Source organism: Heloderma suspectum, chromosome 2 (assembly GCF_057233095.1).
Source record: "Heloderma suspectum isolate Gila_16-S chromosome 2, 16-S_ref, whole genome shotgun sequence".
Classification (NCBI taxonomy): domain Eukaryota; kingdom Metazoa; phylum Chordata; class Lepidosauria; order Squamata; family Helodermatidae; genus Heloderma; species Heloderma suspectum.
In genome coordinates, this window is record NC_139459.1 from 336,165,143 (window position 1) to 336,180,841 (window position 15,699).

Below are 15,699 nucleotides of genomic sequence, written 5' to 3' on the forward strand. Positions count from 1 at the left end.
ATTCCACGTCATTTTTTCTGGAATACTTATTGCCCAGAATTGGTAGCAGGATGTGGATTCCCTGGAAATTTCCATGTAAGTGTTTGGGCTTAATAAAATTTTAATAATACACGGATTGTTCTCATTTGTATTTAGCACATCCCACCTTTTTTTTTTTTTTGCAAAAACAACGTAAACGTATTTTCTGATCCATTCCTTCTTGCTCCTAATGTGTTCTGGTGTGACGGGGTTAATAATACTGGATGGGTTTAAGTTCTAAAACGTTGTTCTGAAGTGTCCCTCCATCGTTGGCTTCAATTATATTTTAAAGAGCACGTTCCAGCCAGTTGTTTCGGTTTTCACGATGTCCTGCTATAAACACGCACACATTTACTGCTACAATCCCTTGAACTACACGGGAGCTAGCTTCCCGCCCAGCCCCCCAGCCGCTCTGAACCAGGTCACGCTGCCACTTGCTCATAGTTGCTGCGTGCGAGCAGGCAAAAGGGGCGGGCCCGGGCCCCCCGCAGCACCTCCATCCAAGAAGCAGGTGTCAGGTCTCGTGAATGCCTTGGCAATTACCGTGGCTGACGTGGGTGGGTAGAATTAGCGGCAACCTTTCATTTTCCGTGATGCGCGGCAAAGTCGAGCATACAAGCCCCAGCTAGACGCTGAAGCTCAAAAGAGCAACGCTGATGGAAATATCTGATCCAACCGGCTTTCCGTAATCGCCGCGCAGGGGCTGGATTGACCCGACCTTCGTTGAGTTTTGCACAAGCCTGACCAATGGCTGCGAGCTCTCCCAAATCTGGGCGGAAGTGAAGCAAGACGGCGCCAGGCGGATGGGGGCGAACGCCCATTATTCAAATCTCGCGAGAGTCGGCGGGCAACCCCGCCCTCCCTCGCTCGCCCTACTGGTTGCTAGGTAACGGTAGAGCACGGAGCGGGGAAGGGCAGGCGGCGTAAGGGTTACGCTGGGGCGCGCGCCGGGTTGAGGACAGATCTAAGATGGCGGCAGCGGCGGGGCCGCTCAGGGGCTTGGTGCGGTGCGAGCAGCGCGCGGGACTGAGGCGGTTCCTTCGGCTTCCGCAGCGGGGATTCCACCGCTCTGTGCCGTCCGCTGCTCAGGTACGGGTGCCCCTGGGGGCGCCGGAACCGAGACGCCCATTGGGGCAAGATTTAACAGCTCCTGCAAGCAGAGGCCGAGCTCTCTGGGAGCGGGGGCGTCGTGGGCGGAGAGAATGAGACCCCCGCCTCCTAGTTTGGCTTTTGAAATGCAAGATCCTCCCTCAAGTGTGCCTTGAGATCCCCACCTCTTAAAAGTCAGAAAAGGATTCTGCACATGCTCAGAGGCACTTCCTCTTTTACTGTTGCCACGCTTGTCTCGACGCCGGTTCTGTGGTTGGTATTATTCCGATAAGAAGCGACAGCTTACCTCTTACCTCAGGCTTACTCAACCCCTCGTTTGGTTTTCTTTATTTTAGACGGGCAGACTGGGCCATCTGCTTGTTTATGTAATTTTATTCTGTTTTTGCGCAGCGCCTAGCTGAATAGTGGCTTGTAGAGCAGGGTGCTGATATACAGATTCAGCTGGCTTTTAGCACTATGGAGAGCTTTACAGCGCAATCCTGAGTGTGCCTGCTCCGAAGTAAGACCTTTTAAGGTCAGTTAGATTTGCTCCGAGGTAAGCGTGTATAGGATTGCAGCCAAGTGACCCAAGTGTAAGGATAACTTTTTGGAGTCCTGTGCTGGAGGTGGAGAGGTGAGTGAGCAGCTTGGGTGCAGGTTTTGAACTAATGGCTAAGGGGGATAGAGAAATGCAGTGGGAGAACTGGCTTCCCCCAGTGTGATGAGGAAATGCTGTGTGTCCTCATGACATTTTATATTGCCATTTCCAGTTTGCATCATTGCTTGCTGATAATACGAATGCAATGTGCCCTTCCCCCACGTATATAAATATAAATTGTGGGTGCTGGAGAGTTCAGTATTTTACCACCCCTTAAATCATATTAGCATTGTGTAGAAAAAGATTGATGTCTATTAAGGGGCAATAAAGCCCACCAAGTTATCTCACTTATGAATTTCCTGCAGCTGTTGTGTACTGGTCACTCAGATTTGTGTTCAGATCTACCCATTGCTCAAGTTTCACTGGTGGGTGAGAGCTCTTCAGGAGAGGTTGGGACAGTAGAAATTTATGACAGCAACTAGTTCATGAGAGCAGAAGTATGTCTAATACCAATACCGTGGAAGCAAATATTTTGTAACACAGGTACAAAAAATACTCCCAGCTCATTTAGGCTCCAGTTACCAATTTTTACTCCTCTTAGTCCAGTGGGGATTGCTCAGCCCCCTCCATGGATGGGGCACCCTCCCCACCCCACAACTTTGTAGTTCAGGACCATTTCAGTGCCCCTAATCCCCTGATTTGGCCAGTGCCTGGAGAGGAAGCCCCCTGGAAACCCCGTGTTCACCATCTTAACCTCCTGGGAGAAAAGACAGGGTATAAATAAATGCAAACAAATGAACAGAGTTGTTCAAAAATGTTATTTTGTTGTGTTGTACTCCACCTCCCAGCAGCTCCAGCCAGCATGGCTAACAGCCAGTGATGATGGGAGTTGTAGTCCAATATCTGGAGAGCCACATGTCCCACACCCTTAGCCTACAATACGTAAAACATGCATGAGGGATCACTAACCATTGAGTAGTTCTGTTGTCTTCAACCAGCTAATGAGTTGTGGCCTTAAATCTGAGGCTGCAGTCCTATGCACCTGGGAATAAATCTCATTGAGCTTAACGGGGCTTACCACTGAGTAGGCATGTACTAGATTGCAAAAGGCCCCAATCCTTAAACATACCCACCTGCACGTTTTATCCAGCTCTTCCTCTTCCCTACCCATTTAGCCTTACAACAACCCTGCATGGTAGGGTGGGTTGAAAGATAATGACTGGTCCAAGATTATCCAGTAAGCTTCATGGGTGGAGGATGAAGCTGGGTCTCCCTGTCCCTAGTATGAAATACTAACTGCTACATCGCACCAGTTCCACACTGATTTTTGAGTTCTAGATTTGTACTTGTGTGTGCATGTCATCCCAGTGCCTGGCTTACTGGATGCAACAGGCAATTGGCTCCACCGCATGAGCCATCGTTTTACTTCTGGCTTCACCCTGAACTACTATTTTGAACCTGGCCTGGTTGGTGGACCACAGGTTCTAGTAAAAACAGCAGCATAGATCCTGCAAGCCTGAGGTCTGCCCATGCCTGTTTTAGGCTGCTAGGAATGTTGTCATTTGCAAATAGACAACTGGGGACATCTGTGATTTCTGTTAATGTGTGGGTTATATTTAGCTATTCCTAACTTCTGAAAGGTCATTGAAATTTCTTCTTTGAGTATTATTTGTTTTCATAAATAGGCAGATTGCAATTGACTATTAGCTGTGCTAATGAGCCTACCTAGAACAATCTAATCATCAGCTATTTCTGTGCATCCTTTAAATTAGAGACTAAAAACGTTACTTTCAGCTTCCTTCTTCTGCTTTTCAAGTCATACTTCTAATTTCAGAAGATCAAAATGAAGTCACTGCTTCTTTCAATTGGATAACATGCAAATGGACACATTTCCAAGAATGACCCCAAAACTCAGATTGACCAGCTCAGTTATTTTAACTCATGGAATACTCATTGGGACTCTTCAGTGTCTTTTACAGTAGAAGGCCTAGGCATTTAGCTTTAGTTCATGCTTTTCATCCATGTTTAAAAATGCAATAACTACCTTTCCGTTGTTTCCTGACGCTGTTGGTTTTCACCTTTTAGAGTTTCAGTTTACATTTAGTATAACAGTTTTGCTTGTAACATGATTTTTTAATTTGTTAATGCTGTATTGCTCAGAACATTTTGGCATTTGAATATAGCTGAATATACAGTGGAGGTGAGGAATAGATTTGAGGGATTAGACCTGATAGATAGAGTGCCTGAGGAACTATGGACGGAGGTCCGTAACATTGTTCAGGAGGCAGCAACGAAATCCATTCCAAAGAAAAAGAAATGCAAGAAAGCAAAGTGGCTGTCTGATGAGGCTTTACAAGTAGCTCACGAAAGAAGGGAAGCGAAAAGCAAGGGAGAAAGGGGAAGATATACCCAACTGAATGCAGAGTTCCAGAGAATAGCAAGGAGAGACAAGAAGGCCTTCTTAAATGAACAATGCAAAGAAATCGAGGAAAACAACAGAATGGGAAAGACTAGAGAGCTCTTCAAGAAAATTGGAGATCTCAAGGGAACGTTTTGTGCAAAGACGGGCATGATAAAGGACAAAGAAGGCAGGGACCTAACAGAAGCAGATGAGATTAAGAAGATGTGGCAAGAATACACAGAAGAACTATACAGGAAAGATCTGAATGTCCCTGATAGCCATGATAGTGCGGTCACTGAACTTGAGCCGGACATCCTAGAGAGTGAAGTCAAGTGGGCCTTAGGAAGCATTAGTAACAACAAAGCTAGCGGAGATGACAGTATTCCAGCCAAGCTATTTAAAATCCTAAAAGATGAGGCTGTTAAAGTGCTGCATTCAATATGCCAACAAATCTGGAACACTCAACAGTGGCCACAAGACTGGAAAAGGTCAGTTTACATTCCAATTCCAAAGAAGAGCAATGCCAAAGAGTGTTCAAACTACCGCACAATTGCGCTCATTTCACATGCCAGCAAGGTGATGCTCAAAATCCTACAAGCTAGGCTTCAGCAGTATGCGAACCGAGAACTACCGGAAGTACAAGCTGGGTTTCGAAGAGGCAGAGGAACTAGAGATCAAATCGCCAACATTTGCTGGATCATGGAGAAAGCAAGAGAATTCCAGAAAAACGTCTATTTCTGCTTCATTGACTACGCTAAAGCCTTTGATTGTGTGGATCACAACAAATTGTGGCAAATTCTTAAAGTGATGGGAGTACCAGACCACCTTACCTGTCTCCTGAGAAACCTGTACGAGGGTCAAGAAGCAACAGTAAGAACCGGACATGGAACAACCGATTGGTTCAAAATTGGGAAAGGAGTACGACAAGGCTGCATATTGTCACCCTGCTTATTTAACTTATATACAGAGTACATCATGAGAAATGCCGGGTTGGATGAATCAGAGGTCGGAATTAAGATTGCTGGGAGAATGATCAACAACCTCCGATATGCAGACGATACCACCCTAATGGCAGAAAGCGAAGAGGATCTCAAGAGCCTCTTGTTGAGGGTGAAAGAGGAGAGTGCAAAAGCTGGTTTGAAACTCAACATTAAAAAAACGAAGATCATGGCATCTGGCCCCATCACTTCCTGGCATATAGAAGGGGAAGAAATGGAAGCAGTGACAGATTTTACTTTCTTGGGCTCCAAGATCACCGCAGACGGTGACTGTAGCCATGAAATTAAAAGACGCTTGCTCCTGGGGAGGAAAGCTATGGCCAACCTAGACAGCATAGTAAGAAGCAGAGACATCACCTTGCCGACAAAGGTCCGTCTAATCAAAGCTATGGTTTTCCCAGTAGTAATGTATGGCTGTGAGAGCTGGACTATAAGGAAGGCTGAGCGCCGAAGAATTGATGCTTTTGAACTGTGGTGCTGGAGAAGACTCTTACGAGTCCCCTGGACTGCAAGGAGGTCAAATCAGTCCATCCTAAAGGAAATCAACCCTGAGTGCTCATTGGAAGGACAGATAATGAAGCTGAAGCTCCAATATTTTGGCCACCTAATGCGAAGAGAAAACTCCCTGGAAAAGACCCTGATGCTGGGAAAGACTGAAGGCAAAAGGAGAAGGGGACGGCAGAGGATGAGATGGCTAGATAGCATCACGGATGCAATGAATATGAACTTGAGCATGCTCCGGGAGAGAGCGCAGGACAGGAAGGCCTGGAGTGCTATGGTCCATGGGGTCACGAAGAGTCGGACATGACTGAACAACTGAACAACAACAACAGTCCTGACATAGTCCCTGATGGAAGTCTGCTAAGTTGATGCTCCTGCTAGAACTGGGGTGCATAAAGTATGGGCCACCCCAAGCCCTGTCTGGCAGTCAGAAAAAAGAAAACGCTGTAGGAACAAGCTTGAGGGTTTCTGCCATAAAAGTCTCATACCTAGAACATTCCTGGAACATCCTGGTGTTCAAAGTGCTCAAAGGCTCCTGCTGAGGGCTGTTTGGGCAAACAGGCCCAAAGGTTTTCTAAGGCGCCATCTGCAACTCGCACCCACTTCAGCTCAAGTTCAAGGAATAGTAATAGTAGCATAGTTCTTCTAAAGAGGGAACAGCATGCAACAAGCCATTCACCCAGTCACTGATTCTGCACAGGTAGTGCATGACCCACTCAGAACCAATCCTACCGTTCGACTGAGTGAAGCAGCCCTTCAGGTAGCAGATGGGGGAGGCAGCAGTGGCAGCCCCTTAGCTGTTCCTCCTGACCGCCGCAGCCATTCCCCTCTTTTGGAGGGCGGAGCTGTGTGTGTCACATGACTTGTCCTGCACCTCCTAAACTAGGAGGTGTGCTGGAGGACACCATTCCATTTCTAGTCTTGATGTCAGATTCAACTGCTGCTCGTCAGCTTTCGTGCATGAACGGCCTCTTGTCCTTTGACTCACGCAGCAGAAGGTCTTCGGCCAGTCCTGGACCCACTTGTGGATTGTGGGTTTTCCAGAACCGCTGGCCCTTTTGTGAAGCAGACTGAAGCAAATGATTCAAGTGGCGGATTAGGAGGGGCAGGGTGTCGTGGCCGGGCTTGTCTGCATGCTGCAGCTGCTTCTTGGTTTGGTCTGCCCCGCTGCTGTTGGTTGCTGTGATGTTTTGTGTTGGTGCTTGCCCACTCGTTCGCTGTAGCCTCTTGCATTGGCTTGCCTTGGCGGCGGCACCAACAACCACTGTGCCCCCTTTCTGGTTGGGTTGGCTCCTGCCCGCAACCACTTGCCTCAGCGGCAGTGCTGCCACTGGCACAAAACCCTCGCTCTTGGCCAATTTCCAATTAAAGTACCCTCTCTCCTAGATTACAGTGGGATTAAAGAGAATGGTTTGTGGATTTTGGCCTAAATATCTTTGTCATCAATAGGTGACTGTCCGTGATGCTTTAAACCAGGCTTTGGATGAGGAACTAGAGAGGGATGAGAAAGTTTTCCTGCTTGGTGAAGAAGTTGCTCAATATGATGGTGCATACAAGGTAAGAAGAATATCAGTGCAGTACTTAGAAGGGGATAATCTGTGCAGTACTTAAAACAGCATATTTAGCAACAACTTAAACCCTCTTTTTTAAATCTACAGATTAGCAGAGGACTTTGGAAGAAATATGGTGATAAGAGGATAATAGATACTCCTATATCAGAGGTATGAATTCGGAATCCATTTTAATTTTTCCAGTTTAGTATTTGATCTTAACCAATGATTGCCTGCAGATAAGGCCACCAATTTCCATGAAACCTATTTTCAGAACATTGGGGTTACAGTTCTAGTTATGTTTTGCTCTTTTTTCCCCTAGATGGGCTTTACTGGAATTGCTGTGGGTGCTGCCATGGTATGTACTAAGTGTGTGCATATAAAACATTTTAAATACATAATGTCATTAATTCAGCTTAAAAACAACTTGGAATGGTGGTAATGCACCAGATATCTATCTAGCTATCTGGTATCTATGAACATGGCACTTTACAAAGAATAATTATGGCAGGTCCCTATTCTGAGGGGCTTACAACCTAAAATAGACACAGAGAAACAATAGAAGAAAGGGGAAATAGAGGCTTGGGTAAGCAGGAGAAAAATATGTGAATCCTTCACATAATATTAACACAGGTACTTTGTTTTAACAGGCTGGTTTAAGACCTGTTTGTGAATTCATGACCTTCAACTTCTCCATGCAAGCTATTGATCAGATAATAAACTCAGCTGCCAAAACCTACTACATGTCGTCTGGTTTGGTACCTGTCCCCATTGTCTTCAGGGGTCCAAATGGAGCTTCAGCAGGAGTAGCAGCCCAGCATTCCCAGTGTTTTGCGGCCTGGTATGCACACTGCCCTGGACTGAAAGTAGTCAGCCCTTGGAGTGCGGAGGATGCAAAAGGGCTCCTTAAAGCATCGATCCGGGATGATAATCCAGGTGAACAAAGCCAAGAAATCTGTGTATGTGTGATGCTACAGTGCTAGCTTCTTCACTCATATCTGCATTAAAGACTTTCTGCAGTCACTGGCATTTCAGGTGCAAATCTAACTTGTGACATCTGTACTGTCTTACCTGTTCCCAATTTGGGTGAGAAGCTGGGGCAGAATCTGTCATTCCCCTCTAGAAAGAGGAAAACTTACTTTTTGCTATCCATTCACGAGTCAGAATGCAGAGTAAGTTACTTTGTTTGTGTTGATGCTCTGCTTTGTCTCCTGCTCCAGCTGATGAGTTAGGTTTCTTTTTGCTCATTTGTTTTTAGGTTTGGATTGTTTTAAATGTAAATTTGTTTATTGCCTTAGGAACCTTTATGAATGAAAGGTTGTCTATAAATAGAGCAAATGAACAACGTAATGCATGCTGTTCCTCTTTAGAAGAACCGTTCTGCTACTGCTGTTCCTTGAGCTGAAGTGGTTGTGAGTTGTAGATGGTGTCCTAGAAAGTCTTTGGGCCTGTTCACACGATCATGGAGGGGGAAATAAGCCATGGTGGCTTATTTCCCCTGCCACGTATGCCAGGAGGTATTTGCAACAGCCCTCAGGGACTGGGTGGCTTGTTAACCACAGCAACAAGTCGCCCTCACCAAGGTCCAAACAACACAGCAAGCTGTGCTGGTGAGAGTAATTATGGAAATCCCCCCAGCACGCACAGCAGGGAAAATAAGCCACCATGGCTTATTTCCCCCTCCATGATTGTGTGAACTCAGTCTTCAGCTGTGTACAGAAAAACCCGACATGTTATGGCCAGGATCCAAAGAGCCATGCAACTAGTTCCATGAACTCAAGTGAGCTTTGGAAATAGTTCACATTAACAGCAGCTTCCCATGCTGCCTGGCAAACTACTTTAGAAATTGAGGGGAAGTTAGACTTGGATTAGGCTAGCACAAGCTGCTTATGTAAGGCTATGTATTTTTTTGGACCAGTTTATAACTGCAGGCCTGAACAAATGTACTGACATTGCATAATTTCTTTTGAATTTTTTTTTTTGTATTAGGGCAGGATTAGAATTTTGAGGGGACTTGTTACGGGGTGGAGAGAAGGTACTTGATGGGACTTTGGAGGAAAACCTTCAGCTGGTGGAGATTTGGCATATGGGAAAGAGAACACATGTACAATGCCCATGGGGGGGGTGTTGGTTTATAAGAGCCAGTTCAGAAAGGCATCCTGTCTACTAAATTAGTCCTCTGACTTTGAAACTTGAGCGTGTGCTGCCTGAAATTTTTGAAGCACTCCACTGCTGCCCCAAGGGTTCAAAATCAGTAAAAACTAAAATGCTCAGCGTTTTGACAGAGTGAATATATAGTATGTTGTGCAGAATTTTAGATCCTTTGCTTATTTGAAAAGCTTCATTCCGGAAGGTAGCCATGCTTGCTTGTCTTTCCTTTTTTTTTAACGGAAAGCACTATTTGACTTAGACAACCTAGTCGCTCTTCTGAAGGAACAATAAGGAGTAAGTTATGACCATGTATTCTTTACTTCCTCCACCCCCTGAACTAGTCAGGAACTAGATTTCCAACTATTTATGCTATCAATTTATACTTTCATAAGCTCACATTCAATATAGGTCAGATCACTGAATACAACTCATACCTAATTCAGAGTGAGCTGCATTAAGTAAATCATCCATACACATGCTGCTAACTTACACTTGAATATTGCAAATCTGTGTGCACCGTGTAACTGAGGATTCCAAAATATTTACACATCTAAGGCATCCTCAGGGCTTTGAATAACATGCAGCCAGCCCTGCAAATCCACATTTCTGGGGCCAGCACAGGCTGCATCACCCAGTATGAATTCTTCCCTGGCATGTTTTACCTGCTTTATTAGGACCTCCCTTAGGCTTTTGGTTTAGCTTCATGGTACCAAATTGGGAAAGACTGTGATATGCCCTAAGAATCTTTGACTGCAAACATAGGATTATATCCCACTTAATTTCAGGGGCTTTACTCTAAGTTGGACTAACATTGGCTAGAACCCTTAATTCTTGTCGTTCACCACAGATCGGACAATTGGCATCAGCTGGATCAAATGTATACATGTTTTCTATTCTCTTTGTAGTTGTAATACTGGAAAATGAGTTGATGTATGGTGTGCCCTTTGAATTGTCTGAGGATGCCCTGTCAAAGGACTTCATTGTTCCTATTGGAAAGGCTAAGATAGAAAGGCAAGGTGAGCAAAACTAAATGTTTGCACTGAAGTAGTTCATTCTGTGTAGTGGTCTTCTAGACTGCATAGAAGAGAAACTCTTCTCTGTTACGTTACTCCTTTTTATCATTATTCAAGGTGAGCAGTCTGAAAATTTGGACATCCGTTGCTTTTGCTATCCAGAAATTGAGTTGGCTTTTGGAGGTGTGTGGGACAAGCCTTCCTTGGCTAGCTGTGTCTGATATGGAATCCCTCACATTACAGTTTCCTTGGCCTAGTAGTCATATACTTGGAGCTATATGAAAATGCTATTGTGTGTCATGCTCTGATCTTCATTTCTCTCTTTGTCGTCCCCCCTCCCCTTCTCAATTTTAGAAGCTTTCCTGAGAATTCTTTTAACTCGCTCTTGATGTGCAAGACTGTTTAGATACCTTGCACTCCTCAAGCTTGACAATAATAGAGCAATGAATGTTCTGACATTACTAGACACACTAAGTTACTAACTTACTCTACCATCCTTTAAGAGATGGTCAGTACATCTTCAATTAAAGAGTAAAAAAAAACTTTGGCAGGGTGGTGACTGCTAATGATCTTCTGCTTTTAAGAATTTGTGTGGGGGGAGGGGGGGAAGCTGAATTCTAGAGTTAATGTTGTAATTCTCAATCCTCACCAGCCTCTGTGTTTCAGGAACCCACATTACCTTAGTGTCTCACTCACGACCTGTTGGCCACTGTCTGGAAGCAGCTGCTGTCCTCGCCAAAGATGGGGTGGAGTGTGAGGTGTGTGTTGTGCCATGGGATTGTAATCCACAGTGAAAAAACCTCCTTAAGCACCTACTCCACACTAGCAAACTGATGCCTCGCAGTGTTCTATTGACTTCTAGTTCCTTAGCTTCCGGATGTACTTGGCAGCTTTCTTCAGTGGACTTCCAGTGCTGGGGTAACTTAGTCAGAGCCAACAGAAGGCTTGACAAGCATTGAGTTTCATTGGATCTCACATGAATGGGAAATAAGGGAGGAGGTGCTTTGCATTCAGAGTAATCCAAATACTGCTCTGGGCAAAGCTGAATTATCCGAGCTGTATAAATCATGTCAATTTTTTATGAGGCTGGCTGCAGCATTGATTCAGTCATCTCAATTGAACATATGAAGCTGCCCTATCCTGAGTCAGACCCTGGGCCCATGGCTGTAGATCTGACCAGCAGTGGATCTCCGAGGTGTCAGGCAGGGGTCCCTCTCAGCTCTGTTGCCTGAGGTCTTTTTAAACTGGACAAGGCAGGGAGTGAACCTGGATCTTTCTGCAACTGAAGCATGGGCTCTGTGTCAGGAATGCCTTGGCGGCCTCCCCCAGTAGATCCCAATAGCCAACTCAAGACACAGAGGAAGGGGAATTCTTTTCAAAGCTTTAATCCCATTATAGTTTAATGACTCTTTCAGATGCTAATCACCAGCGGCTAGAGCAAGGGACAGGAGCATGGCCTAAGCTTCAGGCAAGCAGTTGATCCCCGTTTGAAAGGGAGTCACTTGAAGACCCAGAACTTATGGGCTAGGGAGAGATCCTCCTTCTTTCCCTTGGGTCCATGGGAGGCGGCCGTTGCTTGTGCGCCAAACAGGCACTACGCCTCCTTTCCGCGCCCTCCATCGCTCGTTGCTCTTTACGTCTGCGTCGAGCATCTAAGAAGCCCCCTCCTGCACTCCCTCACTACCGGGGTCACTATCTATCTCTGGAATGCCGGCAGGAGGGATCTCTGCCAGGTGCTGAGCCTGTGAGGGATGAGCTGGCTCCACTCCCACAGATGGCTGTTGCTCCTCAGAATCAGAACTGCTCTGGGGCTCTCTGGGCTCTGTTTCCACCCTGACACTCTGTCCCTGAGCTATGAATTGATAAAACTTTTGATTTGACTATAAAGGTGTCAGTTAATTGGCCAGCGCATGTTTTTCGAAGTTATTTTTCATATCAAAACTACACATCATAGGTGCTATCTTTTCTCTCTCACTGAAGAGGAAATGCGTAGTAATGTATGGCTGTGAGAGCTGGACTATAAGGAAGGCTGAGCGCCGAAGAATTGATGCCCTCGAACTGTGGTGCTGGAGAAGACTCTTACGAGTCCCCTGGACTGCAAGGAGGTCAAATCAGTCAATCCTAAAGGAAATCAACCCTGAGTGCTCATTGGAAGGACAGATAGTGAAGCTGAAGCTCCAATATTTTGGCCGCCTAATGCGAAGAGAAAACTCCCTGAAAATGACCCTGATGCTGGGAAAGACTGAAGGCAAAAGGAGAAGGGGATGGCAGAGGATGAGATGGCTAGATAGCATCACTGATGCAATGAATATGGACTTGAGCACGCTCCGGGAAAGAGCGCAGGACAGGAAGGCCTGGCGTGCTATGGTCCATGGGGTCACGAAGAGTTGGAAACGACTGAACAACCAACATCTAAAAACTGGTCTTTTTTCCTTAAATGCTTGCAGTGTGTGTGTGTGTGTGTGTACACACACACACACACACACACACAATTTAATAGACCATTCAATTTAAAACTTGTATGATTGACAAAGATTAACTGGTGACAGCTCAACATTTTCAGCATTTGCTTATTTTGCATAATTTCTAGTAGTCATGTCAAGCTTTGCAAGGCATTAAGGTCTCACCCCTTCACTGCTAGATATCCTACTTAACCTCCCACCCACAAAATGACAAGCATACTTTCACAACCATAATAGCTAGACACTTGAGTTAGTCCTTTCAGATGAGATTCTCAGTGTGGAGTTCATATAAAAGTATGGAGTTCATATAAAAATTTGGATCCTGAGTTCCTTCTCCATTCGGGGCACGGGGGTTGATTTCCACCAACTCCCCTCCTCTGTCTGCAGTCTCCTGCACAATTTCCAGTTGATCTTTAGGCAGGGGAAAGTCCTGTTCCGTAAACTTTGTTCTGTTCATGAAGAGAAAGTTAGGATGCAAGCCTAGGGTCTGTGCTTGCTGTCTAGACTAGTCTGGAGTTAATTAGATGTAATCTGAAAATTATTCAAATCTCTCCTGCAGGTGGTAAACCTCCGTTCCATTAGGCCAATGGATATTGAAACCGTTGAGACTAGTGTTGTGAAGACAAATAATCTTGTAACAGTGGAAGGTGGCTGGCCGCAATTTGGGGTGGGAGCTGAAATCTGTGCCAGAATTATGGAAGGTATATGGGGGGTTTCATGTTGTATACTGCTAAAGTCAATTTGCTGGGAAGTTACAAATCAAAGTAAACTGTAATTACACTCCAGTAACTTTAGATCCTTGAAAGCAAAATTGCTCTGAGTCTTCCCCAGAGTATTTTTTTTTTTTTTACTCTGCCGTAACACAAGCTCATCCCATTTGCAGATGCAGCCTTCTCTGGTACTTAAAGGGAAGGAAATGTTTCCTTTATAGTAGTGGACTGCTGTAGAGTTGCCAGCCATACAAAACCCTACTGTACAATGTTCTTTAAAGCTAAGGGGGAGTTCAGCTGTTGCATTGTAAATGATAGGGGTGGTATTCCATAGGCTTTGAACCCAATAAATCACTTCTGTTCTCTGAGCCTGTTGCTACAGTGGAGCTCGGTAACATTTTTTCTTCCACTCGTCTCCCCCCATTGCTGAAAAGAGAAGTAGGTTACTTTCATGTGACCTGGAGCTGTTCTGCTTGGGTTCTTGATCTGTTGTCAGCTCTCTCTAGCATCTTCCCAGTTAGGGATACACCAGATGAGGCTGTAGTGTAGCAAGGGCTGACTGAAAGTTGAATTGTAATGTCTTGTTTTACTTTCAGGTCCTGCTTTCAACCACTTGGATGCCCCTGTTGTGCGTGTCACAGGTGCAGACGTTCCTATGCCTTATGCAAAGATTTTGGAGGAGAACTGCATACCTCAAGTAAAGGATATAATACTTGCTGTAAAGAAAACACTAAATATCTAGGTTGTGTATATATGTGTGGATGCTGTTCAAGAGTTTGTCTTTACAGTTATTATTTATGGAATGTATTGCAAAACATTGTATACAGAAATGTACCTTGTATAGCTAGCACATGGGCGTGTTGCGGGGGGTACGTGGAAGGAAGTGAGTGTAGAAACAGCTTGTTACAGGGCATATACTATCTCCCCTCCTTTTAAAGAAGAAAACACAAAGGGAGACTTTCAGCCCAAAATAATAATAATTGTAATCATCTAATGAGCTTTCATTGTTAAGATGAAGTGTTCTGTTTATTGTTGTACCTGAAATCAGGTTTGCTCTGATGGGCAGTCCTAGGTTATCAGAAATCGGCTTGTACTTATTTTGTAACTTACAAAGCTTGCAATAAAGGACATTAACACAAATAGTAAAAATGTGTCCTGTTTGAAGTCTAAAATATAAAGTAGCCTGCTAGGAATATTTTTGTTTTAAAAATTAGTATGGAAGTATTGTGTACAAGCCATGATGGAAATTGGGAGGTTCCCATCTGGCTTGCTCGTTTCCTTGGCACCCTTGGGTTTCCCCTCCTTCCTCCCACACTGCAAGGTGGCTTTTAAAAAGCTTCCATTAGTGCCAATGGTGCTCTTAAAAGCCTAGTTGCAGCATGAGGGAGTGATGCTGAGGAGGGAAGGGCAGAGCAGGACAGGGCTTCCCCAGCGTGGCAAACCCTTCCTCCATTGGCAGCAAGAGGCTTTTTAAAAAGCCTGCTTGCAGGATGGGAGGGGTGATGTGTGTGAGACTGTCTTTCTGTGAATGGTGTTCGGGCAATCACAGTGGGGCTGTTTGCCAACAGCATGGTGGCCCCACCCATTGCTGGTATACAGTCCCCAATGGGCGTGCTCTGAACCAATTTTGCCCTTAGGCTGAAAAAGGTTCCCTACACCTGCTGTAAAATGTGTCAATATAAAACACTTAGACCTGGATCACCACAGCCCACTGTGGCTTATTAGCCATAGCTGCAGCCGCTAGGTTGGTGATCTAGCGGTGGCCCCTGCCACCGCTTCTGATCTCGGAAGCTAAGCAGGGTCAGCCCTGGTTAGTACTTGGATGGGAGACCACCTGGGAATCAGGCTTCCTGCATTGAGCAGGAGGTTGGACTTGATGGTCTTGTAGGCCCCTTCCAACCCTATGATTCTCGTTACATGCGAATGTGGTGGGGCTGGCTTGTACACAACACACCGTTGCTGGGTCTGCAAGCAAAAAATGGCTATGATGTGCTCCCCCATGCCCTAAATATTCAAAATTGCAGCCACTGCCACAAAGAGAAGCCCCAGAGGGAAATTCACCCACAGTGGCTTCTCGTTATGTGTGAACTGAACCACTGGCTCAGCAGTTTGGCTGATGAGGCAGAAGGCTCCACAGGAACTGGAGTGGAGCCTACTTAAGCCTAACCCTGCTTCATGTCATCTACACCAGGGAAACAATGAAGATCA

General features: G+C 45.4%; 1 protein-coding gene across 1 annotated transcript; it reads left to right on the forward strand.

Moving 5' to 3' along the window:
- The first annotated feature begins 978 nt into the window (after nucleotides 1–978).
- Nucleotides 979–14,640, forward strand: PDHB (pyruvate dehydrogenase E1 subunit beta). The gene is made up of 9 exons (XM_084840541.1): nucleotides 979–1,107; nucleotides 7,055–7,162; nucleotides 7,264–7,326; nucleotides 7,478–7,513; nucleotides 7,806–8,091; nucleotides 10,212–10,322; nucleotides 10,986–11,077; nucleotides 13,341–13,482; nucleotides 14,088–14,640. Exons 1-9 carry the CDS (start codon nucleotides 988–990, stop codon nucleotides 14,231–14,233), a joined length of 1,104 nt encoding a protein of 367 aa, XP_084696667.1. The 5' UTR covers nucleotides 979–987; the 3' UTR covers nucleotides 14,234–14,640.
- The last annotated feature ends 1,059 nt before the right edge of the window (nucleotides 14,641–15,699 follow it).

Excerpts from the sequence above, each read along its gene's own strand:
- PDHB (XM_084840541.1), top strand. The coding sequence starts at position 988 with ATGGCGGCAGCGGCGGGGCCGCTCAGGGGCTTGGTGCGGTGCGAGCAG. Across the intron at positions 8,092-10,211 it reads GATCCGGGATGATAATCCAG|TTGTAATACTGGAAAATGAG; the intron begins GTGAACAAAGCC and ends TTCTCTTTGTAG. Across the intron at positions 10,323-10,985 it reads GGCTAAGATAGAAAGGCAAG|GAACCCACATTACCTTAGTG; the intron begins GTGAGCAAAACT and ends TCTGTGTTTCAG.